The sequence below is a fragment of the Acomys russatus genome, chromosome 10 (genome assembly GCF_903995435.1).
Source record: "Acomys russatus chromosome 10, mAcoRus1.1, whole genome shotgun sequence".
NCBI classification, from domain to species: Eukaryota; Metazoa; Chordata; class Mammalia; order Rodentia; family Muridae; genus Acomys; species Acomys russatus.
This window is the reverse complement of record NC_067146.1, coordinates 75,986,273-76,001,378: the sequence shown is the minus strand read 5'-3', so window position 1 is coordinate 76,001,378 and position 15,106 is coordinate 75,986,273. Positions and strand designations below refer to the sequence as shown.

Sequence of the window (15,106 nt, the reverse complement as noted above, 5' to 3'; positions counted from 1 at the left end):
AATCAAACTTTCAGGCTAGCACATGCCATGAAGAAAATTACACATTTCCTGTGGCCCACTTAAAAAAATGGTTTATTGGAGAGAGAGAGAGAGAGAGAGAGAGAGAGAGAGAGAGAGAGAGAGAGAGAGAGAGAGAGAGAGAAATCTGTGTTTAAGATTTTATTTTAAGGTAAAATTAGTCTATATTCCTCAGAGTCAAAGAGGTGATTGCCTCTGAAGTGACTCTCATGTCCTTGGTGGTACAGGTTTGTCACATTTCATGCATCTGAAATGTCTCTGAGTCATGCTAAGTGTGGGCTAGACACGTTATTATGCAAAGAACTCTAAGTAAATATACTTCACTGTGGGGACATCTGGGTGGAAGAGAAGGGTGCACCAAATAGTTATTAGACAAATGGTAACCATGCATTGAACACATGCAAGAGGTTCTATGAGAATACAAGGTAAGACAGGCAGTTAGAGAGAGTATTAGACTAATTGTATTTTATTGTTCTTGATAACTGGTCGTAATGGTTTTTAAATACACTGATAAGATATTAGGTATGAAATTATATATGAATCAACTAGTTTTGGAAATATATTTTATGTCCTACCATTTAGCAATATCCTCTGCACAAGTAGAATGTTAATTTAAAAATATGAATGGTAAGAAATAAATACTTAAAATAAAAGACAAAAATCTTATTCAGTAACAACAATAATTTAAAAATGAGCCTTTTGCTGCAGACTGGCAAGAACATCCAGTTCTTCACTCTCAATAATGGTTCCATGTGTCCCATGGGGTAAAATTCAATGCTATGTTTTTATCATGGAGATGTGGCTCAAAGCGGCATTAGTTAAAGCTTATTTAGTTTCCAACTTGGTTTCCCTTGCTTCTCTGCTCACTTCTGTGCAGCCTTCCCCTAAATTAATTGGCACAATGAGCTGATGTAAATGACCTTAGCTATCAAGCTGAGCTAATATTAACCCACAAGAATTTGGAAAGTTAAATATACCACAGAAAGGCTATCTCTTCTCTGAGTTTCAGGATTAAGTATCAAATATGTTTTCCTGTGATGTCAGGAATCTCTATTTGTTCACTTTCTGTCATGATGTGGAAAGTAAGGGAACTGTTGGTTGTAAGCACCTGCTGTGGAGGGCCATGCTGGGGGTCTGCAGTGTACAGTGACTGTGCAAATGATCATGGCAAACACACTAGGATCACCAGCAACTTGGTTTTCATCACTTTTCTGCTGCACTCTGCCAGGGCCGTATTTCAACATGTTAATCATCACATTGCATACTGTCTTTTAAGGTCCAGATACAATATTTCCAACTTAGCCAAACTCTCTAATTATCCTCCAGTTTTAACTAATCTGATTTTCAAATTTCTACACCATTTATGTCTGTTCCATGGCTTGTCCAAATACTACTGATACTTTGCATGTATCTTTCCCTGACCCCAACTCCAAAGTATATTCAGAAATTGCTAGAAAGGTTCATCTCTGTGGTCTACGTAAAACCAGAACCATAGCTCAGGAAAGGAAGGAGGGTAATGAGAGAAATTGAACTTTTATCCATCCAAAGCTGTGTCTTTGCTCATGTTCTACTTCAGTAATGGTTGCTCTTATTTTCTTTTTCATGATCTAGATGTTCAACGGAAAGCTATGGGAGGCCTGGTGGCACTCAGAGGAAGGATAGAAGGTTACCAAGGAGAGACTTGATACCCTATGAGCATATACAGGAGGAGGAGGTCCCCCTCAGTCACAGTCATAGGCTAGGGGAGTAAGGGGAAATGGGAGGGAGGGAGCAATTGGAGGATACAAGGAATGGGATAACAATTTAAATGTAATATGAATAAATTAATAAAATGTATTTTTAAAATGCCTTCAATATCCACTGGATGCTTCCTGTGAGGTTCTGTACACTTTCTTAACCATTTGTTTTTTCCCATTCCCACCCTCATTACACTTCGTACGTATAATGTATTTTCTTTGAAAATCGTAGTCACCATGTCATGCTGGTCTGTATGCCCTACTACAAGTGCTTTTAGGAAGGACTGATGGGAAATCAAGACCAGAGGTAGAAAAGTGTGGGCTCTGGGACCAGCTAGATCCCCAGAGGGTGGTTTCTGTCAATCCATTGCCCGGAAACACCCTAGATTAAATTGGGGCAGCCCTTCTGTATTGAGGAGTTTCTGATTAAAGTCTCACAATTCTTACTGAATGCCAACTCATAGCAACATTCTCCCTTATATATTGTGAACATCTTAATGCTTATTATAAAGAAGAAAGATGTAGGGGATTTGGAGTATGGAATGGGTGGGATGGGTAAAGAGATGGTACGAGCAGAAAACAGTGTTTTATTGAAGCAGGTGTGTTCCAAGCCACATTATAACCATAATAATTTCAGGATAGAGTCAGGGTTATAAGTTGTTTCTAGGAAATAGGGGCCACATGTGCATAGTTTCTGCTTGTTAGATGTATAGCTCCTACTTACTGCCTTTCATCTCCATGAACATTATCCCAGACTTAATGTGTGACAATGCATACAAGGGAATCCTATTCAGCTATGAAAATGATGAAATAATGTCTCTGGGTGATGAGATGGATTGATGGGGAGATTGTTAAGTAAATTAAAACAAGCCACACACAGAAAGGTAGGTGCCACATAATCTTACTTAAAAAGTTGACCTAATTAAAGGTTAAAGGAGAATGACAGTGAGTAGAGCCTGGGGATTAGGGCTGGCCAGGGAAGGGTTCACCAGTGGGTCACGCTACAGTTAGATAAGAGGAAGAAGTCCTTGTGTGTAGTGACTAGACATAATAAGTATGCTCTATACACTTCCAAGCTAAAGAAAACATTTTTTCATGTTTTAGCATGTGGAATAAACATTTGAGATGTAGAGAACACACACTGAGACAGTACAATAGGCCACTAATATGTACAATGTGCTTACTTTTATGTATCAGCTTTAAAATAAAATTTGAGGAACTGGAGAAATGACTTGATGGCTAACTGCTCTTATAAAAGAGCCAAGTTGCGTTCCCAGGAAGCTAATGATCATAAGTAACTGTAGCTCCACTGGATCTTAGGCCCTCTTCTGGACTCAGTTGGAATCTGCATTAATATTAAAATTTAAATTAATAACTATGTATCTTTAAAGTCTTCACAATGTAGGTATAATTGATCAATTTTCCAAATGAGAAACTCAAGGTTCAGAATAATTAAGCAATAGCTATTATCTGCCCAATAAACAGTTTTATACACAATTATTCTTTTTCCTCCTAAATTATGTGTGCATACACTCTAAGTAGCTACCTATAACTATCCAGATAGCTATAGAAGGAGATTTTTGAAAGACTTATAAACCTTTATTAAGCTGGTGTTTTTATTATTGTTTATGTGGCGCTGTTACAGAGCCCCAAGTTATTATGGCAAACTCACTAATGGGCCCCATTTTTACTGGTATTGACTTTAATAATGATAGGACAAGAAGCAAGATGGTTCATCTTCCATCACTCACCAAGAGGAAACTTATGGGGCATCTTTGTCCTTTGTAGAATTAAACGAAAATGAATCTGTGATATGTAAACAAATCCCTCAAATGTGTGATACTGTCTATGGTTTATTCAAACAGGGGAAACACCAGGCCTGTGATACATCATCTTTTGTGTGCCTGGCACCTTCCATCATGAATCATATTAATCTGCTTAAACTAACAAGGATTAATTGCCTCAGCAAGGCAACCTGGCATTGAAATGATATATTGCCCAAACAGCTTGGAATTCGGCCACTCATAAATCTCATTTGCTTGTTGGTTTATTTCTGTGTCTCCTTTTCTGACAGATGTGTGCCCAATCACTGTGAGCATGGAGGGAAGTGCTCACAAACATGGGACAGCTTCAAATGCACTTGCGATGAGACAGGATACAGCGGGGCCACCTGCCACAACTGTGAGTGCCAATTTATCTCACTTTCATCTTGTAATTGCATGAGAATCATGGTCTTCAGCTATGCTTTACAGCATAGCAACCTGAATTACACGCATCTCACTTCACTTGATTCTGGGGGAAAAAAATCCTCAAGGTTGCATTCTAATTTTCCAAAAATGGCATTCTAGTTGTCAAAATACATTCTCTCCTCTCTAAAGAGGAGCCAACATGTCCAACATTTCATATGTGAAATTGGGATGCAGAGATTGGATCCCGTCTCTTGTGCTTAATGCACATTTGTCCAAAGAGCTTGCTTGGGAATTGTGTTAGTGTGATGTCTCTAACTGAAACTCATCCATCAACTCATCAGAGAGAGACAGACAGGGACAGAGGATAATTTGAACGTTTACTTTCTGAACAATACCTGCCTCTTGATTTCACCCCACATTTTGCTTTACATTATTTCTAAAGCAATGTGTCAGGCGCTGGAAGAGTCCATTGAAGTCACACATAAAAAATAAAATCTGAGAACACAATTGTTAAAAAGATTAAAGGTAGAAAGTAAGGTGCAAAGACAAATCAATTAGAATTGTGCTTTGTTTCACATAGCACTATCCTGACAGGTTAAATAAAAGTTAAAACATTTAATTTGAGTATTTCTAACAATTTCTAATTTTAAAATACTAGTTTTCCAAAGGCGCTCTGATGTTTTATTTTTGTAAACAGATTTATCACAACCTACAAATGGGAGAGAAGAGAGCCATCTGTGACTTGACACATGGATATGAATGAGTGTGTACATGCATGATTGTGTATACCTTAGGGTGTGCTCATATGTATGTGCGTATATGTGCAAACATCTACATCTGTGTATTCATGTGTGCGTGCATGTGTGTGTGAATATACATGTGTACATTTATGAGTAAGCAAGATGTATACATACATGTCAGGAAGAAGGAAGCAGATTCAACTTTGTCACGATGCTAGAACACAGAAAATCTCAAATATAAATTCTCTAATTATACAGATTGATTACTTTTATGAAATGACAAGCAAAATATTCTCAGAGTAGCCTCAGGGATAGTAAAAATGCATTATAGTTCCCTGTGCCTCTCCATGTTGTTATTTTTAATAATTTGCGGTAAGAAATCATGTTTAGATTCTACTGTAAACCTAAGTTAAGAAAAGCTACTTATAATTTATTTTTCTTCACCTATAAACTTGTCTAGTGAGAGTCTAAAAATCAAGAGATAAAGAGATGCATAGAAAAGCTGACATTGGGGCCAGTGATGGATGCCTCAGCAGGTGAGGGAGCTGGCTGCCAAACCTTAGCTTGATCTCTAGGATGCACATGGGAGAAGGAGAAAATCAACTCCCACAAGAAACATCTGACTTCCCTGGAACATTTGTGCATGTGTGCATGTGCATTGTGTGCGTGCTCGCGCTCACACACACACACACACACATGCTAAATGTAATTTTTAAAAGGAAAAGCTACCAATAATGAAGAGATACCTAAGACTCAAAACACATGCATAAAAACCATCATTTTATGTTCAGGGCTGGAGAGATGGCTCAGTAGTCCAGAGCATTGCCTGCTCTTTTATAGGATCTAATTTTGCTTCCCAGCACCAACAGAGCAGTTTGTAAGCATCTGTAACTCCAGTTCCAGGGGTTCTAGTGCCCTCTGGACTCTGCAGACACCAGGCATGCACATATTACACATACATGCATGCAAGCAAAACAATCATACACATAATTTTTAAAATGAACAAATCTTTAATAAAGAGATTCATGATATATAAAATATTTAATACAGAAAAATATTTTCATGAATAAAAGCAATAATGAAATTACTTAAAAAAATAAATTACAACTAAAGTTGTTTCCAATCAACCTTCTCCAAAAATTGACTTTGAGTAGATATTCACTATGTAAAATATAAAATATGATCTACAATTAAGTAACTTTGGTCAAGATAGGTACCTTCCCTTTACCCATATATTTCATGTAGCTATTTACAAACACCCTGTTTAATCATGTGTCTGTAATTTTATCTAGAGTCAAAGAGCAGGAAATTGATTGTTTTGATAAATGTCTCCTCTCTTGTTGATTGTTTGATATTGAATTAAAAGCCAATAATTTTGAAATATCTGCTCCAATCATTGAAGACCAATTTTATAAATACATACTATTAACAGTAATTGAATTTGACTTTTGAAAGCAATAACTGAAAGTGTCAGAATGATCCTGGATGTGTTCACATTTGTTTGAATGGCCAACTCCCAATGTGAGGCAGGTAAATTACCTCATGCACCATGACTTCGTACTCTATCCAACAGATACCATGTCATGGTACTCCATCCTGCTCCTTCCCATGTCATGGTATTTGATCCTACTGGTCCCTATGGCCTGTTACTTCATCCTGCTAGTCACCAATGTTCTTGTTCTCTATTCTGCTGGTCCCCATGTTCTGGCACTCCATCCCAATAGTCCCATATCCTGAGCCCCATCCTACTGGTCCCCATGTCCTGGCATTTTATTGTGCTGGTTCCCAGGTCCTGGGGCACCATTTTTCTGGTTCCTTGTTCTATTTTTGTTTCTGTAAAAGCCAAATCATTCCTTTCCAGAATGAAAACTAGATTCCTAGTTAGATTCTTTCAATACATTGGGTATTTTAAATATCCATTTAGTATATAAGCAGATGTTAACAAGCCAATTTTTTTTCATATATATGTATCCTAATAATCCTACTAGGGACTAGTCAAAAAGGAGATGTAGAGAATTGTTTCATCATTAGTTGTGTACTGAATGGACAACTTTGAGTTGCTACTAAGTCCATGCTGACTTCCCATCTAGAAAGTCATGAGGATCTGAGACTTCCTTATTCCTGGGAACTAAAGCTTTGCTTGAAGTCACTCCTGCTTGTCCAGGACAGTGGGCTGACATTTGAGCTGCTTCTTCTGAGCACTGTGATTTTTTATTTTATGGAAGTGCAAATTGGTCATTGCTGATCCCACAGTAGCTAACTGAATATTTGATAGAGTTTCAACCCTTAAAATTAGTCTACAAAAGTATTTTGGCTCATTGTCTACACTGATCCTGACTTGATAAGAGAGGAAGGGATGGAGGGAAGGAAGGAGGGATCGGAGAGTCTTAAGTAAGGACTAGTAATCAAAGCTTTGTTCCAGTCATATACCTGCCTTTTAACTTGTCTCCATCACATTGTACCCTTGGCTGCTTAAGCTCTTTGAGTCAACCTGTTCTCATTGGTGAAATGCCTGTGGTAACAACCCCAGCATGGTTAACTGAGATGGCACCTGGGAACAGGAAGAGCTTGGCCACACACAGCACCCAGTGTCGTTCTTTCATTTTTACTCATCTCAGAAGGACTGAGCTTTGTTTTGAACCCTTGTTTGCCCAGATCCTACAGTGTGTCCTATATTGCATGTTGCTGTGCACCATTGGTCATCATTTCTCTGGCAGGTTGGGGTATGCAGACATTTATTGGTTTTAACGGCATTTTTCTCCAGAAGAACTAAGGGACTTTAAAGTGAATTTGGATACCTCTTACGCCCAAGTGTTGTGTACTCATTAGTACTACTTTTTTCAGTGAGCTGCGCATAAGGACTCAGCAGATTTTTATTGACACACTACTCCATGGAGGTGAGAATGCCATTCTAGAAATGGTGAAACCATGGGACACAAAAAGCTGGGTTTTTGTTAACCAAGACCAAAAAAAAAAAAAAAAAAAAAAAAAAAAAACAAATAGTTTGTGACAAATATCAAATACCATCAATCCTTGCCATTCTATATTTAATTTTTTTCTTTGAAGATGGTCCAATTTTAGTGACTTTTCTAAGAACCACATAACAGTAATGTGGAAGAAATCCTCAAGGAAGGAGTCAGAGGATCGCTGGTGTGGCAGCTGGCGTGTTGTTGTTGCACTGACTTATCTCTAGTTCTCCCTCTCTGCATTGTGAGAAGGTGTAAAGCAAAACTCTGCACTTCCAGCACACACTTCAGCTATCCCCAGGCTTCCTTCCCAGAACTCCTCATGCTCCTTAGAACCTAGCTGTCACCTCATTTTCAACCTGTGTTCCTTAAAATTTCAAGACTATGTCCCTAATTTACATAAATTAAAACCAAGAAGCTATCTCTTATCTCTGGGTTTGATGAACTCCCCCCCCCACCTCCTGTTGGAGTACTTGGTCTTTGCTTAGGAATCAGGCATCTTTCTGCATTCTATGGTCTTTATATGGAATTGCCTTTCCTTTCCCAGACCATCCTTAGTCATGTGAACCCTTTAGGATATGCACTAAGGACAGGGCACCAAAAGAATCTAGGAACTTGAAAAAGATAAGCAATGTTTGGGAATGGAAATTGTTAAGACCTTTTAAATGCTAGATATGTATTCTGAGATAAAATGCTTTCAAGTCTACACATATATGTCTATATGTTAGCTGTTTATTAAGGGACTGATGTCACCGCTGTGGAAGTAATAAGAGACAACCTAGATGCCTTGCATAGGACCTTTCCAATTTTAAAATTGTGGCATTTCAGAGCTCAGAAATAATAATAATAATAATACCTGCATATAAAATCCTTCCCAGGCAGCACATTGCTAGGAAGAACATGAGGGCAACTACTCCACATGTTGTCACCTGGAACAATTACTCAGGGTCCATGTACATGTAAAAATGAGTCATACTGCGCTGCACAGCCATAATGTGTTGTTTATAATCCATTATACTTACAAATAATTTTATCCAAAATAAAATATTTCAAAAGAATGTAACCTTACCCGCAACACTCATATTAACCCAGAGCACAGATTCACTTGCACTAGGATGCCTGAGGCTTTTGGCCAGCAGGAACTTAAACAGTCCAGGCGTCACTGATGACAACTTGGGATGCCGTCAAGCACAACAAGGACAAGCAGTCATTGAGAACTTTGTTATGTCTGAAAATAAAATTTAGATGCTTAGAATTGGATTAGTTTCCTCGGCTACCGGTACAATTACTGCTCAAGGTCCTATTTAGTGTGGTTGTGTGTATTGAAACCTAGTTTTCTACTACGACTTTTACTAGGGCTCTCCTTCCCATGAGTGAGGTACGTGCCCTCACCTTCCACTTATTCCTGGCCCAGGCCACAGTCTCTGTTGAAAGACTACTGACCCTCCCCCTCTCTACATTGCTGGGCAGATTTCTCAGCTCAGTACTAAATGCCTTGCAGACACTGACTGTCTAAGACGTACAGCGTCAATGAGTGGTAGTGCTGCCTTCTATATCTGTGCTTTAGTCATCATGACCTTGTCTCCCATTGGTCTATAACCTGTGCAGGAAGGAGGCCCCAGGCGTTGTCCACGATTTTGCTCATAATGCATTTATTATACTAGTGTGCATTGATGTTAGGGAGATGCGCTCGAGATTTAAAGAAAGGTATGTACCAGAGAAGGTAAAAAGCATCCAAAGGTTGTTGTGAAAGGCAATTCTTTTCATGCAAATTTGTGAAGATAGCCAAACTACAAAAATGAGTGTAATGAAAAGGAGAGTGGAAAGTAGAGAAAGGATGGAAAATACAGAGAAACGGAAGGCAGGGAGCACCCACGACAATGATTCTGAAAGAAGCCTGCATATTAAATCATCATGAGAACTCACATGGTAAACTTTAGTACATCATCAAATGAATCTATACTTTAAATATATTTGAATAGAATAATATGGCACAGCCTGACTTTATTCCCATTCATTAAAACAATTACAGGGCACTGAGCAGCAAAGTGCAATGCAACAAAGACACTGAGTTTAACTCAAAGAGTGTAGGCAACTGCTGTGCTGGGTGAGAGCAGAATGGCACCAAAATAGACATGGACAGGCTTAAACGTGTTCACAGTCCCATGATGATACATGTTTGCCTTAAACCTGGTGAAATTTGAATACGATGGATATCACTGACCCTAGATTCTTCACACAGTACCCTGTATGTATCTTTGACATAGAGAAGTGACAGATGGGGAAAATAGTCCAAGACTAGTGTGAGATTCTGACCTGCTACGGAAGTGGCCCACCTTAGGTTTTCCATCTGTTGAACCTCAGCTCTGAGATATGACTGCCTGACACACTTTACACATCTTTCCTCAAGAGATCATAGCACATAGTGTGGATATTATTCATCCCCATCCGTGGAGAGGCCAGGACTGCCAACACCTGCAGGAGCAGCAGTAAAATCACATGTCACATTTCATCCTACCTCCAACTTCAATAGTCCATGAAATGTAGGCTTTGCTTTTTTTTTTTTTTTTTTTTTTTTTTTTTTTTTTTTTTTTGCCAAATTGCTTACTTCTCTGAGTGTCAGTTTCCTCTTTGACATCCAATGAATCATTGTTCATTTTGAGATGAGATCTGTGTAACCCAGGTTACGCACTATGTTTCCCTGGTTGCCCACGAGCTCAAGGTCCTCCTGCCTCAGCCTTCCAAATTTTCAGTGCCGGCCACAGTATGTGCTGATACATTCTGGTTTCTCTAATTTAATGACTGTGTATACAAACACACACATACACACAATGTATATGTATATGTGGATAATATATACTTAAATATATATTGTTGAATTTAGTAAGAAACCTAGTCACTAGCTAAATTTAAACTTTATTTAAATTGGGACATATTCATTGTACATAGTTCAGGACTTCTTAACAACTTTTTATAAACATTCACCATGTAAACACCCCGATACTTACTCACCCCCTATACTTACCCACCAATAATAACCCCTGTATCTGCCCACCATGTAATCATCCCTTATAACCACCCCTTTCTCTCCCGAAGTGGTCTCACTATTCTTTGTTTGGTCTTCTACTTTTGCTTCTATTTTCATGTCATATGTAGAAGACAGACAGACACACACACATACACACACACATACACACACACACACACACACACATATATATATATACAAAATACAGATAATCATGCATATATGCAATCTATACATATATGCTTTTTTTTGAGACTATGTAAAATCCACTATCCAAAAATGAGAGAGAAACTAGGTACCATTGATTCTGCATCTGGTTTATTTTATTTAATATGCTCTCTGGTTGCATCCATTTTCCTTCGTGGTAGAGTAAAATTTCAGTGTGTGTGTGTGTGTGTGTGCGTGTGTGTGTGTGTGTGTGTGTGTGTGTGTGTGTGTGTGTGTGCGCGCGCGCGCGTGCTAGCGCGCTACAGTTTTGTTATTCATTCATCTATTGCCAGACATCTAAGCTGATTGTACCTTGACTGTTGTGAATGGTCCTGCATTAAACATAAATGTGCACCTGCTGGCATGGATGTGGAGGAAAGTGTTGGCTGAATGCAAATTAGTACAGCCACTATGAAAATGAGTTTGGGGGGGATCCTCAAGAAACCGAAGCTACAGCTGCTGCATGCTCCATGCATTCTAATTTTTAAAAACTTTTATTAAGCTGTTAAGTTTCTAAAACAGCTAGCCAAATTCCACATTGATCATAAATTGCAGGAGAATAAAAGTAACACTGGTAGAGTCTTCACTCAGTAGGCTTACCTGGTTTTCACGCCAGGGCGTCCCAAGGGAACGCAGGTTGACTCAGTATTGCAGCCGGTGCCCTCAGAGAACTCAGAAGGCATCCTCGGCTAATCAAAATGCTACACTGGCCAGTTTGGAAGCACAGGCTAAAACTGTTCTTTCTCATTCTGACATGGTACCAAGAAGCTAGATTTTGTTTCTCTGCTATCGAGTGACCACCACCAAATTCTTTCCACTAGTCTCCCATTCCATGAGACAGCATGGCCCTATGATTAAACACGACTTTAGGAGAGTGGATTCCTACCAAGCTCATCAGCACACTGCAGCTGACTGTTTTACCCCCTGGAGTGCCCAAATCTGCCATGACAATTAAGCCCACCTTCCACAGAGGGGCATGCTTTTCAGTAAAAACAAAATGCTTATTATAACATTATTTTATCCCCACAATTGTTTTGTTGAGATTATTTGTTGTGCATATACTGAATCCTACACTCATTTTTATGATAGATATGGATTGTTTCTTTCCATATTTACAAAATGCTATGAACACAAAGATATAAAGAAGAGGAAAATATTTAGTGTTTTATTACTTTATTTTTTTTCCTATTTTCAGTTATTTGTACTACCTCCCAGACTATGTTTTCTAATTGGTTGCTTTTTCCTTCTGTTTTGCATTTGATTTAATGTCCTCTTAGGCGATAGACAGGAAATCCGAGTGAGAGGAAGGAACCCAGCATGATGTTGGAGAGATCAGCTTTCCATAGACTATGGACAGTTGAAATTTTAGTACGGAACCTGGGGAGATGAGGCAAATGGCCGATGGAAAAAGTGCCCTACAGAAGCATGAGGGCCCGAGTTAAAATCTCCAGAACCAACACTGAAAGTCATATGGAAGGAAGGAGACAGGAAGGGAATCCCTGGGCCTTTCCAGTCAGCCAGTCTTGCCATGTTGGTGGACTCCATGTTCAGGGTGACTCTGTCTCAAGAATAAGGTGAAGGCCAATGGAAGAAAGCAAATTGATAATCAACATATGGCCTTTACAAGCATGTACACACACATGTGAACATGCCCCCTATACCTGCACACACATGGATACAAGCACACATATACCAAAGTACGTACATGCAAAAAGTTAAGATGCATTAGTGGGAACCTTGCTGAGTTGCATGCATTCTCCGGCCCAAAAACCTCATTTTCTCTCTTAAGACGAAGCAGTTGGGTGGAGGGAAATAATGACAAGTGGTGTCATTTCCCAAAGTCACACTTAATACAAAAAGAAGTGGCCTCCTTGCATTCCTTTCCTCACCTTGTCACCTGGTGTCTGCAGGTAATATGAATGGAAAGAAATGGGAAAGTGCCATCTTTACAAAATGTCAGAGGTCAGTTTCAGGGCCATTCTGTATTTCAGCTACAACCAAAAAATTACACTGCATTAAAACAGTGTAGGTTTCTTGCAGAAGCACAGCCCAAGGACCTTTACCTTGATAAGGTGTCCCAATTTTCAATTTAATCCCTTTCCTTATCCTTTGCTTTTGGAACTCTGGCTAAGATTAAACATTAAAAGAAATGATTTAATTTTAGTTATACAAAGATGTGCAATAGTTTCAAAAATACGTTTTTTTTTTTTTTTTTTCCGTCTTTCAGCTTTAGGAAAGAAAAGCTGATCTGAAAATTCGTATTAAAAATCACTGTGCTCTGGAGACAGGTTGCTATCCTCTGAACCTCTCACAAGCTATGACGTGCCAGGGCTGGGTTTGGAGGGAGTCAGCAGTGTTCATTAAACCCTGCTGTAGTTTGGATCCCAGTGACCCTCTTACCAAAGGCTCTGTGAGCAGAGAGATAGGAACACAAAATGCCCATCTCTGAGTGTTTGTCGACTTAGCTTAGGAGAAAAAGAATAGAAAGCAAGAAATTAGCTTAATGTGAATAAGGATGAGGAAATTTGGAGAGGCGTATATTGCTCAGGGAATGGGAAAGAATTGAAATAGAAAATAACATGTATCTTTTTAACTCCCTCTCAAATCAAAGTATCTTTTGTTTCTATGTTCATGTTAGCCACCGTATTTTTAAGATGAGTTGTGTTTATTCTTTGAGAATTCCATGCACATATGCAGTGTTTTGATCATACCCACACCTACCCTTTACCCTCCAACACCTCCAAGACAGCCCTCCTACCATGCCTCACTTCCAACTTCATTTACTCTTAAAAAAATTTTTTTTAATCCATGAAATTTAATTTAATTAGTGCTACCAGTGTGGCCATGGGTTTGGACCATTCACTTGAGCATGGACATTTTTTTTTGTATTTTTTACATAGACATTTATATTGTTACACATATATACAATAAATTACCTAGAGCAAGAAGAACCATGACCCAATCAGGAATTATATAGATGTTACATTCTTAGTGTTTTGGCTATTTGTATTTGACAGCCTTGAAGAAGACATCTTTCCTATCTTAGTGCGTCTAATTATCTGAATGTAAATCAATCACCATCACATATTGTCATTATCAACTTAAAACACCCACCTAGACCTAAAAACATCTTAACCCCTAAACATCTTAACCCCTAAACAACTAAGCTACCTGATCGTCAACACCATCAGAGACTTGAGAAGGAATAAACTTGATTACCTGAGTATGCCGGGAGTGGAGATTAGTAGCTTTACAAATGAGACAGTGACAGAGACAGTTTTCTACCTGAATAGTCACCCAAAACTCTCTGTAACATTGGAGCATCTTCTTCAGCCTTCTGGCCCAATATATCTGACAGACATATTTGTGAAGCAGGAACTATTGAGGACTTGCTTACCCTGTCTTGGCAGAGTTTGCCTGTCCACTCTGCCTGCATCCAAGCTTGCCATTTTTTTTAAAGGCAGAATTCTGTCTGTGGTAGAAATGAGAACTTTTCACCCAGTGGCTAGCTTGCCACATTTGAAGCCATCTCCATAAGGAGATTCTACAATTTGTAAGGGGCTACACCCTTAAGGAAAAAATAACTTGCTCTCTGCAGCCATCAACTGCCAATAGCTCCTTGGCTAAAGATGTGGCTTTGGAAACCCCTCCCCTAGTCTTCTTAGACTTTTCGCTGGCTTAATTTTGTGCAGGTATTATGCAAGAAACCACAGAGGACTGTCAGTCATGTTTGCAAATGCTCTGCCATGGCTAGAAAACACTGTTTCTTTCTGGTCCTTTAAATCTATGCCTGTTAAAATCTTTTTGTACCCTTTTCCAAGATGATCCCTGAGCCTTGGAGTCACCAACTTTTTATTGTAACTCTTTACAAAGTTGTCAGGCATGGTTACAGTAATTCATACATAGTTGCAATTTGCTCAGTAATTGCATGTGTTTATTGGATATGCAACATGCTAGACAAACACAGAAATCTAGAAAAATGTCTTCCTTATGAAGTAGATAAGACAGTTATGAAAGCAAAAGAGGTAAGTAAGAAACATTAATATGATATTAGAAGGTAGAAAATATTTGTTTATAGACCAAAATTGTATAAACACAAAATACCCATGAGAAAATGAACATAGGCCAAGATCACTGAAGAAAGATTTAAGGAAGAAAAGAAACCTTAGTAAGTTCCTTCCAGGCTTCTCCAGAGAAATAGAACTGTGTTAAATATTTAGGA

At 38.7% G+C, this 15,106-nt stretch overlaps 1 protein-coding gene across 1 annotated transcript in view; it reads left to right on the top strand.

Annotated features, from left to right (window-relative positions):
• Cntnap2 (contactin associated protein 2) overlaps positions 1 to 15,106 on the top strand; it is a 2,113,217-nt gene that overhangs the window by 1,227,224 nt on the left and 870,887 nt on the right. Inside the window, exon 11 of the mRNA XM_051152463.1 lies at positions 3,829 to 3,935. Within this exon, the coding sequence (XP_051008420.1) occupies positions 3,829 to 3,935 (107 nt within the window). The remainder of the gene's footprint in view (positions 1 to 3,828; positions 3,936 to 15,106) is intronic.